Below are 13,457 nucleotides of genomic sequence, written 5' to 3' on the forward strand. Positions count from 1 at the left end.
CATACTAAGCTGTTTCTTAACTTGAATTCCTAATGCTTATTTATTTTTCCTTTTCTTCCTATGTAAGCTTTTTCTGTAAAACAACCTATGAAACATTATACTTCTCTAAAAACTGGAGGAGTGACCACACATCTCTGCATAATTTGTCAGGGAAATAGGGGAGGTCTGTATCAACTTCCTCATTCTTTGATAGCTGTCATTTTTCTCCAGCATAAAATACTGCTTTGGACAGTAGCTCATTATTTATTGCTTCTATCTTTGGCATGTTGACATAGTTTGCTTCTCTTTGGTTTCTGTTCCAGTGTCATATATTTTCTTGCAAGTGCAGTGGAAATAAAACCATTCTTCAAACCAATGTTAAATACTAGAATCTTGTGCTTGCCTCATAACATTCAGGCTACTAGGCTTCCAGAATGTAAGAAATTTGCTAATGCAAATAACAGAACAAAACAATTTTATTTTCCACCACAAAGGATGTGCAGGATACAATGGGTTTTGAATTTCTCATTTGACAGTGTTTCTCTTTATTGCTATGAAGAGAGGGTTGTATGTTGATCAGAAACATGAGTGAGTTAACTCTTGTGTTATCCTCTTTTTTTTATTGGAAAGCTATTGAATCCTTTCAGACATGGATATTTAATTTCTTCAGTTAGACTTCCAGTGAATAGAATGTCTGCCTAAATGCAAGGCCCTGGATAGACTGGAAAATGACAAGAGTTCCTGTGCTAGAGATAGCAGAGCATTAGCAATCTAAGTAGATCAGAGGCAGAAGGCATTTAGGAGTAAAATAGGTTGATTGGTAAAGTCTGGCTGGCTGTCCAGAATTTCCTCTTACTATGCATTTAGTGCCATGCATACACCACGGAAATAATATATTTTGTCACCAACTTTGATGTTCTGAATGCAAATTTGAGTTTAATACTCAGCAAGGAGACTCAGGGTTGTTCTCATACTCAAAGGAAATTTTACATTCTCAATTGGGGGGATTAATGGCAGCAATGCATTTCTTGGCTCCAATTTTTGTCTCTCTTTTTTCAGAACAAGGGAAAGGGACTTAGTTCTTTAATCTATGACCTACAGAGACACAATGCAGTTCACATACAGCAGGATAGAGCTTTTTTAATTGTTCCATGTCCCATAAAACAAAATGGACTTGATCTTAAAATACAGTTTTCCATTTACTTTCTCACTGTGTGAAGTCCAAAAGGTTCTGCTTAAATAGCAATAACCCCAGAAATTTTAAAAACCCAATAGAAATGTCCCTCATTTAGCTATCTTTCAACCTTCCGAACCCAAAAGGAGTGCTTGGAATCCTTTCTGATAGAAGATCCATCATTGTGACCACCCGTGTCCATCATTAAGATATTTCAACTCTGATGGACACAGAGCATAAAATATACCAAACACACACAAGAGTAATACTAAAATGACAACATGGATTTGACGATACAACACAAAAAGTTGAACAAATTATATTAAGACTTTTATCTTAATGCAGGATACATGTGTTTAGTTAAGAATACAGAACACGAAGAAAAATATAACACTATTAGTATACTAAAATCCCTCGAACAGAATTGGAAAACAACTCTAAAATATTCTGTACATTTTTTTTCTCTTTACAAAATATTTGAAAATGCCAGTCCTATAAACTGGTATAAAAATATCATCTCTGGAACACTTTCCTAAAACTGTGTAAAGGTGTGCTTTATGCAGAAGCATACTGTACAACTTGTGTCATTTCAGCATTGCCCTCCCTGCCTAGATGAGGTAATTGATCTCAGGTGCAAAATGAGCTGTAAATGTGGGAATGCTGTAGCAATCCTTTTTGTGCTCCTATAGTTGCTCACCAGTTTACTTTCAAAAGCCTTTTAAATCTGGTCTAATCTATAGTCAGAGTAGTGCAGCCATCCTGTGTTTTGTGAAAAGTGTAAAAATTAAAGGTCTTTCAAAAGTCCTTTGTCATCTTCAAGGACATATGTGTTCTAGGGCATTGGATTAGTGCCATGATTTTCATTTTCTAGAAGAGTCTTAGCTCATCTAAAAACATCTGTGAAAGGCTAATCATGAAAAGCAAACTTGTTGTTCTAAGAGGTTTCTATATGTATCCTTACATTCTTTATCTTTTTTTTCTATCTAGCTTTCTGTTTCTACAGTATATATGTACAGCGCTGTCACTTTTCCAAACAGTTTACAGTTCTTCTTTGACTCTTTACAATGCCGGTGACAATAGTTAGTTACCTGGTTCTCTCCCCAAACAGGAGAAAAGTGAATTGCTCAGTAGAGCAAAAGAAACTGGGCACATTAAGACAGAGCACTCAAACCCATGTCTTAAGGACACTAGGATTCCTTTTGTTTCTATTAAACAGAAAGCCTCTTCTAGTAATGTAGCGTAGCAATGCTGTGACAGCACCATCAAAACTGCTACTACACCATGTTATTGAACAGGAAAATATGGATTTATGCATAGAGAAGGATGGGACCCCAGTGGTGTGGCAATGGTGCTCATCAAAGCCAGGGTTCTCACTCTACAAAGAAGGAAAAATTCATTGTTGGAAAGCCTTTCTTCCCCATTAAGGTGAATAATTCCTGAGCATTTATCTCATTTATTTGAACATATATTCTATCACTGCAGTGCTACACAATATACTGGATTAATTTCATTAATCTCTGATACTTTATGAGTTAGCCTACGTGCTATGCTTTTGTGAAGAAGCCGAGGTCATAAGCTCTTTGTTGTTCTTTTTTTGCCCTTCTATAACTCAATAATGGCCAAATGCTTAGAAGCTGCACCTGGTATTTATAATGCTGCATATTATGGCTGGGACTGTACTGTATGTGCTGCTAAGAAAGTAGGAGCGTTTCAAATTATTTTGAAATAGAATTGAAATTCTTATTATCATCACCTATTGTTTCATATCTTCAAATCACTTTAGAACCATAAGACAATTGGGGCTCAGAATATTCCCGAATACTGCTAAGTGAGCTGTCTAGCACTATTTACTGATAAGAAAATGTGATGAAAGGATTTGCCAAAGCCCATGTCGAGGTGTTTTTTTGTTTTTCAGTGTTTCTTTATTCTGAAAGAAAATGCAAGACACTTGTCTGAACCTATGGCTTCTTATCTATAAGTCCTAGTAATTCAGTCTGTAAATGAATAGTGGAATATGAAAACGTGTAATGCTGAAAGATAGCTAGGCCTGGTTTTGAAAAACAGCTTTCTGCTTTGCAGATGCCATGGACAAAACGGGGCAGAGCAGGAACTATTTCCATCTTCTGTCATAGACAAACACAGCTTGTGCAGCCAAACACAGCTGCAGTGGGAAAGGCTGCCTTGTCTCCTGCAGAGATTCTCCTGTTAGTGTAGGCACTACTGCTTACAGTTCTTTATGAGCTTTATAAACAGCTTGGTAAAAGTGTTGGGGCTTTCTTTTGCTTTATGTTGGTTGGTTGTTGTTGGTTTGTTTGTTTTGTTTGTTTTTTGTTTTTTTTTTTTGTATATGTGGGTTTTTTTTGGTCAGCACCTGATTGTAAGAAGAGTTTTTCTAATGTTCAGAACAATTTTCAGCCAATAGCTCTCTCTAATTGCTTGTGCTCCTTGTGGCTGTATTTTTAAATTATCTTTTCTTATGATTACTTTCTTATAAAGGCATCAGATACACTTGTGTCTTGATGCCTTTTTAGCCTAAGTTCCTCTAGTTGCGTCTTGGAGAATTTTATCCATTTTACTGATGGCATTTCAGTGTTTTCTCATCTAGCTACTGCACTTTCACTTAACCATTTGGTGTCTGTAACTGTGCACAGCTGTCTGGCAGGAGCCCATCAGGCCTTTGCACAGTGGCTTTAGTGGTTCCCAATAGGAAATCTGCCGTGGGGTGCAGGTGAGCTTTTATGACTATCAGATTGAATCCGAGTCATCTTGTGACAAACTCTACAACCGGGCTTGTTTTGTTGTCCATTAACAAGAAATATAGCAAAATACTTTAATTTTCATCTGCATGAGCTACTATTTGTACTGTAACATCTTATCTCATTCAAACTTCTCTTCCAAGTCTTGTAGGAATTTTTTTGTGTGTATCCTGAACCTTCTCTAGATCAGTGCTTCTCAACTTCACATCAATCCCAGGCTTGTAGTAGCTGTGTTTCAGTGATTCATGAAAAAGTTAACCCTATTCAGTTGCAGGACTGATAGACAAGAAATTCCAATTGCAACTGCCACCCAGCCCCCACTTTCTTTTCGGTCTTTCCTTCTTTCCTTTAGCCAGCTGCTTACACACCTCACACTGAGTTTCCATTTTCTCCATCTCAATGGAGTTTTTTTCACATGGCAACATATCAGATGCTTCAGATCTCTGAAATCCCCACTTACTTGGTTGTGGCAAACCTGATTCATTCTTTGCTTTTAGCCACAGAAATTCTGCAGACCTAATTCACTCTTCTAACTTGCAGGTCCTTTTTTGCACTGCCTTCTTTTTTCCCCACTTGAATTCTTTTTTTTTCAGCTCTGAATTCCCACATTGCAATTTTACAGCATCAAAACAGGTTTTCTTTCCTACTTCAATATGAAATCTGCAGTGAAACCACATCTGTAGCCCACACTGCACAAACGAAGAGTTGAGCATTACACTGCCTGCTCAAGCTGATGTCAAAAGCAACTTTTCCTTTATAGGTCAAACTTCTGACCTCTCATAGCTCCCTACAAATATCAGATGGAACTGAAACCGTTAAACAGAACTTAAAGCACTAAAGAAACAAGGGGTAGAAGAGAAAAATAAGATAATATCCTCATGATTTATAATATAAATCAACTTTTAATAATAAAAATGCTATTGTTTTCAATGAGAATAACATGTACATTTCAACGTAAAACAGCGCACAGTGTAAATGCCCTTAAATGCTCTTCTGTGCATCTCCAATGTCTACAATGACTGCATAACTGAGGGCAACGATCCTCACCAGGCTATAGAAACTGCTGCAGTTCTGCTGCACAGAGCTGCTGTAGGCAAAGCAAGGATCTGAGTTTGTAAGTGTTCTTTTTACATTTGGGTGTTCCTACAGTTCTTAGTTAGATTAATACTAAGTATATTTTAAGTTGATGATTCAGTAAAGAAACATCCATTTTTTCTTCAAACGGCAAGTGGTGTGAGTAACTCTTGCAAAAGTGAAGGGAAAAAAAAAGGAAAAAAGAGAGAAAGTGCATTGAAATAATGCTTTGTTCATCTTACTGCAGTACAGAATGGCTACTCTAGTAAAGTCCCCTCTATCTGATAGCTGGCTAATGCTGGGCTGCCTTGGTTCCCTGTAACAGGTTACTGTAGGTCAGAGGAAATATTAAAAGTGAGAAATTTAAACAAAGACGTCCCTTATCCCAAATTATTGTAGTCTGAGAGGCAAGAAAAAAATAATTCAAAAATCCAGAGACAGGACAGAGAATTTGTGTCCTCAAACTTGGCCTCAGCTGTTTTGTGCTGATGTATAGATTAGAAAATGTGAAAGAACTCAATATCCACCTTGAAAGACTCTAATTTTAGATTTCAGTTGCTTGGGTTTTGTTAATAAAATTAAGCCAGCTGAAAAACAAACAATCTCACAAATAAAAAATCCCAAACCTTTATTTTCTAGAATATACATCACTGCAAAGCGCTTCTGGATTTCGTAACAATTAACTCTTTATAATGAGACTGTGGAGAAACAAAGGAATGGTGAATGTCCTGCACACTGTCCTGCTGACACCTGCTACAAATTTGTTACGGATGGGTGGTCGTATTAAGGCACTCACTCTAAAATATCACTATTTCTGTCCTGAGACTGCTGCTGTGTTTCGTGAGTTTCAGCCAGTAATTTGGAAAAAATTACTGTGCTTAGGATAATACTGACAGGATGGGAAACAATTTTTCAAACAAGAAAAAATAAAGTACATTATATACATGATTCCTTTTTTTCTTTTAACTTAAAAGCATCCCTAATACATTTTAATAACTGTATTAAAGACTACTTAAATATTGAACGATTTTAAATAATGTAGATTTCTTTTCAGTAAACTGGGAGTAGCTGTGTAATTGCCAGCATATTGGTCCCATTTTAAACAATATAGTTTTTATTTAAATCTTGTATATATAATAACATGATCCAAAACACATATTCCACTCCACATAAATAAGTATAGTTCTTCTGACCGGGTTTTTAAAACTACATCTGTTCAAATAATCAGATTCTAAGACTGTATTTTTCCTTTGTAAAGTTTGCTTTCAAATCTTTCACTCCAATCTCTCCCCTTAATTATTACTGTATTTCCAGAGTACATAACAGGGCATTAGTAAAAAGAGTTAATCCCAAACCTGAAGCTACAGTAAGTAAAATGAAGTAATGGTAAGAAGTATTATGGAATGTATACTCTGCAGCATAGAGAGATTGGTTCTCACTGGGCTGAAGTGGAAAATGACTCCAGTAGAAATTCTTTTTGCTTGCATCTGAATTAGCCATTGATTGTGCTATTTGTTGATCCAAAGTGCAGGTCAGTACATTACTAAGTGGTGTTTATGAAGCTACTGTTCAAGGCCACTGACCAAAGTTATGCTGGCAATTAAATGGATGCCAGATACAGTACAGGGAGAGACAGAGGTGTCATCCTGGGTTTTCTCAACCAACCCAAATCTTCAAGTCCACAGCTTTTAAGTGGCAGCACAAACAGTATCAATAAAACTGCACTTTCTTGCTGCATAACTGTCACTGTTCCAGGCATCTACCAATGGCAGTAGCGCCCATCTTAGTTCTGTGGGGTTTGTTTCAAGAATTTCTTCAAGAGGTCAAAGAAATACAAGAATCCCTGCATGTGCTGCAGGGCTTCAGAGGCAGATTCCTGGTGCCTGGGGCCAGCAGGTTCATCTCCTGCAAAAGCAGTCTCCTCCTCTCTTGTTTCAGTGCCATAGCGTTGGTTAGCATGGGTCCTCAGACAGGGCTGCTTGTTGGTGCGTGTTTTAGTTGTGCCACAACGTAGGTGCCTCTGTCACGTTTATAAATCCCCATCTGTAGGTGGCTGGCACAGCCTGTAGAGTCTTTAAAGCAGATTAAGAGCATGGTATGAAACGTAAGAAAGATAACAAAGTTACTGGCATAGTATATAAAAGCTAGCTTCTCCTTTGTCATTCTGCAAGCCTTAGATGCAACCCAATAGCAGGAATACCACTATTTTTATTTTTCATAATTGCAAATATAAAAGTGTTTTATTAACTAAAATATTTATTATAATTGTTTAAATACTATGTGAGACACTGTATCACTCCTTTTTACCTTTGGCCCAATTTGGGTCTTCAGTAACGCTTTCCTTTTTTTTTCTTCCTGTTCTATTTAAATACAGCGTAGTAAATGGGTCTTTTACAACTTCTCTTTCAAGACTGCTATTACAGAGTTTGCTTTACAAGCTGAATGCTAGGAAATGTATACTGAGAATTAACAATTCACTAGGTCTCCCTTTGACTTTGCTCAGTTTTATTTCAAATTACAACAGTGGAACCCAGGAGGGACAGGTGTATCTGAACTTCATTACCCTGAAATAATCCAAGCGAATGGTCCTGGAATTTAAAGTGTAAATGTCTCTTATTTGTTTGCAAAGCTGTTCATTTTTATACACAGCATGTTGTTATGGTCATTAAAATGGAACCAAAGTAATGTAGGTCATTAACAAGGCAAAATAACCACACTGCTAACAGCTGATGCAAAAGTAGTGGCACAGGAGCCAAACCTCACTATTTTCTTAATTCTTTTTCAAAATAACAATTACAACAGAAAGACAAGGTTACAAACACCAAATATTTTTCACTTTAAAGGCTCTGAGAAAACAAACCAAAGCCATGCTGTTACACTAAATGTCATCACAGTCTCTAAAGTTTAAAATAATTTCCCAGGGGTATTTTGAATAGCAGACAGCTCTATCTGAAGGGATTGCAAAGACTTCACGGGATCTTTTCTGATGCAGATTCCTGCATGCTGAAACTGTTCTGTGTGCTTCATGTAAAAAATGGCATTAACAAGAGCAAAAGCAGAAGTTTCTCTATTCTCTATTTCTACAAACTGTTCTCTATAGATAGTCATCACAATGGTTTAGGACCATTGTATGGAAATGCTGTATTATAGTTTATTTATAGGTAAGTTTAGGTTGGACGTTAGGAAACACTTCTTTACAGAAAGGGTGGTTAAACATTGGAATAGGCTCCCCAGGGAGGTGGTTGAGTCACCGTCCCTGGATGTGTTTAAGAGCCGTTTGGATGTGGTGCCCAGAGATCTGATTTAGCAGAGGGCTGTTAGGGTGCTATGGTTAGGCTGCGGTTGGACTTGATGATCCTTCAGGTCCCTTCCAGCCTGAGTAATTCTATCATTCTGTGATTAAAGAATATTCTTTTCTCTCTGACAGTCTTGGAAAAGTCCTTTAACCTGGATAATTCTATGATTCTCTGAAATCTGTTCTTCCATAAACAAGCAGTCAAGATATTTTAAGCACACAATAGGACTGTAGCCAAAGTACTGACTTATGAATTGTCTTTGCATATCAGCTGTCAGATTTGTCATTCAGGAATTTTTCTCTCTCAGCATTCCACAGATGGCTGTCAATCACTAGCAATATCAGCTCATAGCAATGGTCTGAAAAAGACCCTTCTTTTTCTTCAGTAATGTTTTTGTGTGTTTTTGTTTTTTTTTTGAAAATGCAGAAACATTTGAAGTTAATGATATGCAAATTGTAACAGGCTGAGCTTATTAAGCTACACTGCACTTAATATAGTACAGTGAGAAAGGAGAATGTGATTTTTTTTTTCCTGCTATTACTACTAAGGAGATCTTTGGTTCCAACAGGATCTGCACAGTTATTACAGAAACATAAAACAAGCATTTCAGATAACATGCAGAATATATAACAACCCACCGAGGTGCACACTGCGGCATTTGGTCCATCACTTTCAGATTCTTGGCAGAGATTTCAACCCTTGGTCCCTAAAGAAACAAAGAATTTATGGTACTGATGATACTGATAAAGGATCTGATCCTTAGGGGATAATAACGTAATAGGAATGTGTTTTCTATCTGAGAATCCATTAACTACTTTTAAAAAAGCTGGAATCTGTTGGTAGATACATTAGTCATCTGTGTTTACTGAAAAGATAAAATTAATCCCAAAGCACTTTACAAGCACTGTTGTCTACCACTAGGGAGTTTCTACAATTTAACACTGATTGAGACTTTTGATTTTTGTACATGCAGAAATTGTCTTAAGTATCCTAGCTAGTCTCTACTTTCTAACCATCAAGGCACATACTTTGAATAATGCATACTGAGGCATATAATTGCTGTAAATGGCTGTACATGCAAACGTTGATTTGTTGTGTCAGAGATGGGTAGCTGTTCAGACACTAGTAACAGATTGGCCATATGAGTTCGTAGTGAACAAAATACAATGCCATGCTGAAATAAATAGGTGTTTTTACTATTACTGGAATGCTACTGGAATAAAGGTAGTAGCTTGCAGTCAACACACAGGTCCTAATACTTACTTGCTTTCGCATGATGTCTGTAGCTTGCATGATACACTTGGGCAAAAGTCCATGACTTCGAGCCAGTATGGCTGCTTGCTCCAGGGACACACTTAATGTACTTCTGAACATGGGAACAAGTGATACGAAATCATCGATCGTATTTAAAAACGTATATAGAGGAAAGCATAGGACACTTATTTATTAAGTATGGATTCTATTAACTAGCTTTTTTGTATCTATTACTTTGCTTTTTCCACTTAAAAACTATAAAATGAGCTTTAGTCCTGAATTTTCAGTCTCTTTACACTTGCTTCCTGCACACGTTCAAGTCTCCAGCAATGTTACTATGAGGTATATTTCACTGCTCTTCTGCACTACTTTCTGTATATGCAATTTCTGTATATATGCAATGAACTCATTTAGTGAATGGCATTGGTTGACGCACTGAAACAAAGTTTATGTGCCCAAACTAATTATTAACAGAACTATTTATGTCTCACCCTACGTAACATATCTACATCAACATTATAGTCCCTTAACATCTACCTTGCTGTTGATTTAAACTGAATCAAATATATTGCTAAAGTCTCGAGAAAAGACAAACACTTGCATTGCAGCACTAACACTTCTGTTTTCAAAATCTCACCTCTGCATGCCAGTGCCACACATGGTAATCTGACAGGCTCCAAGTCGGTAACAGAGCTCAGAAGATATAGGTAGCAGGCCAGCTCCTGATGTGTTACTGCTGGAGTATCCTGATGGGGTGGGTTTTGTGTTAATGAAGGACTTCATCAGCCTGCAAAGCTCATCCATTGCATTAATGGGACGAATAAGCTAAACAAAGCAACAAGAATAACAAAAACATCAGTGGCACCTGTACTCTTTCAATTGTAAATTTACAGTTATTTATCCTGTCTCCAGACATAGTATCACTACACAAGTGACTGCTGCACAATAATGAATATTTGAAAGTGAAAAAATACAAATTATGACTTAGATGTGGGCCAATTTTTTGCAATTATCACAGATCACTGAGATAACTGACAATGTACATTAAAATGGCAAAGATGATTTGTTTTCACTGCAGTAATACTTAGTGCCTTATGTGCAAATATTCCCATATCACCTGCCCCGGTTAGACTGCCTCTAGCTGAGATGCTGGGAAGCACTATGGTCCTGGTGTTTCCTTCTATAACTGTGAATAAAGTTTAATTTCTAAAGTGAATATTTGCTCATTTTTTATACATCTCTGAGAGAGAAGAATGAATTCATTCTGTCTAACATCAGATACCCCATTTAGAAGGAGATAAACAGAGCCTAAGTTAGAGGGCTTGTGTTAACTCCAGTTACCCACGCTTTTCTTCAAAGAAAAGCCCCAAAGAAATTCACAGCATTTCTTCAGGGCAGGGAATTCTTTTAAATTATATTTGGGTTTGTACAGGCCTGCTTTATGGCTATCACATGACTGAGGTTTAAGAGACCAACTGATGTAGAAATAAAACCAGTAACAAAACAACAATACCTGGTCAATCTTCACTGCGGTAGTATTAGAATCAGTGGGCAAGTTTGACCTTTCTAGATAAAATGTCCTGCAAAAAGACCAGCAAGAACTACATTAGTCAGCAAGTCTCATTTCAAGCACGTATGTATACTTATGTAAAACTTCTGAAAAGACTGTGAGAGAAGTCTTGTACTTCAAGATGTGCTTTCTTACTGAAGCATTTTGTTGCCGAAACTCGTATAGTCTGTACTGAAATATTCCTGAAACACCTTATTAATTTAAGTTCTGCTCAAACTTCTGAAGTCAAATCAGATAGGAATTTCATCCTGTACAGTGCAGTGCTTCAGAACAAGCTTAGCTGTGGGAAGAAAATTATTGGGTTTCTTACACAATGGGGATCTCCAAGAATCATATTTGTACAGGAAATCAACAGGAGTGGGATTTTTTTCATTAGTTTTAACATCTTTAGCAATGAGCACTCTTTTCGACATATTTTAAGGTAAAGGAGAAGTATGAAATACCTGAGTTTACGGTAGTATTGCTGCACTTTTTCTAGAGATTGACCATTAATTTGCTGTGGAAGTTCTTCTAGAGATAAACCAGCTGGTTGTGATTGCCCCTCCATACTCTCTAGAGCTAACAGAGAAAATGTTTTATTATGTTTTAAATATAAATAATAACATTTTAGTAAGCTTTTATTTATTTATCTCTGCATCATTTCACTGCTTTGCAAATGACTGTTGGATCATGTCAAGGCTAACTACTGCCCATTAATATAATTTTGGTGTGAATGTTTGCTTATCTAGTCATTATTTCTTCAATTCCAGTCTGGACAACTCTGTCACAGCACATGCTTCTAAAAAGACTTGCCTATAGCTTGGGAGCAGCTCCTGGTACCATACTAGATCAGATTGCCCACGCACAGCCCAATATGTCTTTATGACCTGAAGCTTTAGAGGAAGGCATAAAAAAAGCCCCAAGCAGGCACAGAATGTTCTCATGACTGTGTCTTATTCAAATCTCTAACACCCCCTAGGAGTGTCCCAGAATAGAACCACCTGCTTCTTAAATATCTGTAATTTTCAGCTCCATTTTGTTAAGAGTTCAATGGCCACTCTTTATTTTGAATCTTTCGCTATCATCAGCTTATTTTTCTAAGAAAGCTTTTTGTAGACACCTTTTGTAAATAGCACCGTGTGTAGTTTCAAGCTTCCTCCATTCTGAAACCGAGAAGGCAATTTGGAGAAGTAGTAGCTGTCAAGATAAAAGATAACCTTCAAGGCCTGACGACTTCCTTCGATGTGGTAGAAGACATGAGTATCTGCAGAAATAAACATAAAGATAAAACACTTGCTGCATTACCACAGTGGGAGAAATTTGTAACCATTGCTGCCTGAGTTTGTTAGAACATCTACTAACGTGTCACATCTCCACCATCAAATTAATAAGGGAGAGGCTTTATTGAGAGAAAATAAGTTCTGAAATATCATGCTGGCTGCATCTTCTAAAGCATAGTGATACAAAAAACATGGCTGACAATCAAAATCCCATCTTGTTTTTTTTGGCATACTGTAGCCAGTAAACATGGAAAGAGAGTTGGTAGGGTGACACAGAAGACGTGAGCTAGTGAGGGACATTCCTTACACTGTTGGTAGTGAAGTAGTGAGAATTATAAACACCTGTAAATGTCACATAGGTAAGGTGCTGTGGCAATGACCATAGCTCCAAGTCACTGAGCTTGCTGCTCAATGCTCTCCAGGCCTGACGTGGTCTGTTAGATTTGTAATCATGGAGGATGGTAATCCACAAAACAAACAGGAAAAAAAGAGTTTAAAAGAAACTCAGTGTACTCACTTGCTACAAGACTTTCATCCAGCTGCTTGAAATAGAAGGCAACTTTGTCCAGTTCTGTCAGAGTGACCTGGATGTCTTCCAGCATGGTGCGCTCCTCCTTCTGTAGGGCAAAGAACCAGATATAAATAGGTGACTATCTGCCAGGAAGAGATCAATAACAGGACAGTATAGTTGCTGCTGGCATGCTTTAGTTCAGGAGACTTAGTGCAGAATACAGATTCCCACAAACTCCCCACCAATTAATTAATTACTGGTGGCTTTTTAGCTTTGTGATACAAACACAGCTGTCCTTTGCTTAGATGTCGTTTGACATGATCCACAGGGAGTACAGAGGTTTAAAGACTGAATAGTTTTGAAGGGGTCTATTTTTCCAAACTTTATCTCGTATCTACAAATAGAAGAAAGGCTTATTGGTTACTGTGAAATAAATTTATTCCATGCAACGTAAAATAATAATACAGTTGCATATGGTTTGGATTATTTTTAAAAAGCATGCTCAACATATTATGTTTGCAATGTTCAAAACATTTCTGTAAAGTAATAATAATTTGCCTTTCTTATCCTCCCTTTTTCTGTAC

At 37.1% G+C, this 13,457-nt stretch overlaps 1 protein-coding gene across 1 annotated transcript in view; it reads right to left on the reverse strand.

Moving 5' to 3' along the window:
- Nucleotides 1–3,484: 3,484 nt before the first annotated feature.
- LOC104914059 (phosphatidylinositol 3,4,5-trisphosphate-dependent Rac exchanger 1 protein-like) overlaps nt 3,485–13,457 on the reverse strand; it is a 29,545-nt gene continuing 19,572 nt past the window's right edge. The window contains exons 2-9 of the mRNA XM_010722512.3: nt 12,880–13,012; nt 12,203–12,346; nt 11,547–11,661; nt 11,047–11,113; nt 10,171–10,358; nt 9,543–9,645; nt 8,918–8,985; nt 3,485–7,055 (exon numbers count right to left, since the gene is read on the reverse strand). Coding sequence (XP_010720814.1) covers nt 7,013–7,055; nt 8,918–8,985; nt 9,543–9,645; nt 10,171–10,358; nt 11,047–11,113; nt 11,547–11,661; nt 12,203–12,346; nt 12,880–13,012 — 861 coding nt within the window. The 3' untranslated portion in view covers nt 3,485–7,012. The remainder of the gene's footprint in view (nt 7,056–8,917; nt 8,986–9,542; nt 9,646–10,170; nt 10,359–11,046; nt 11,114–11,546; nt 11,662–12,202; nt 12,347–12,879; nt 13,013–13,457) is intronic.

Source organism: Meleagris gallopavo, chromosome 22 (assembly GCF_000146605.3).
Source record: "Meleagris gallopavo isolate NT-WF06-2002-E0010 breed Aviagen turkey brand Nicholas breeding stock chromosome 22, Turkey_5.1, whole genome shotgun sequence".
Lineage (NCBI taxonomy): Eukaryota > Metazoa > Chordata > Aves > Galliformes > Phasianidae > Meleagris > Meleagris gallopavo.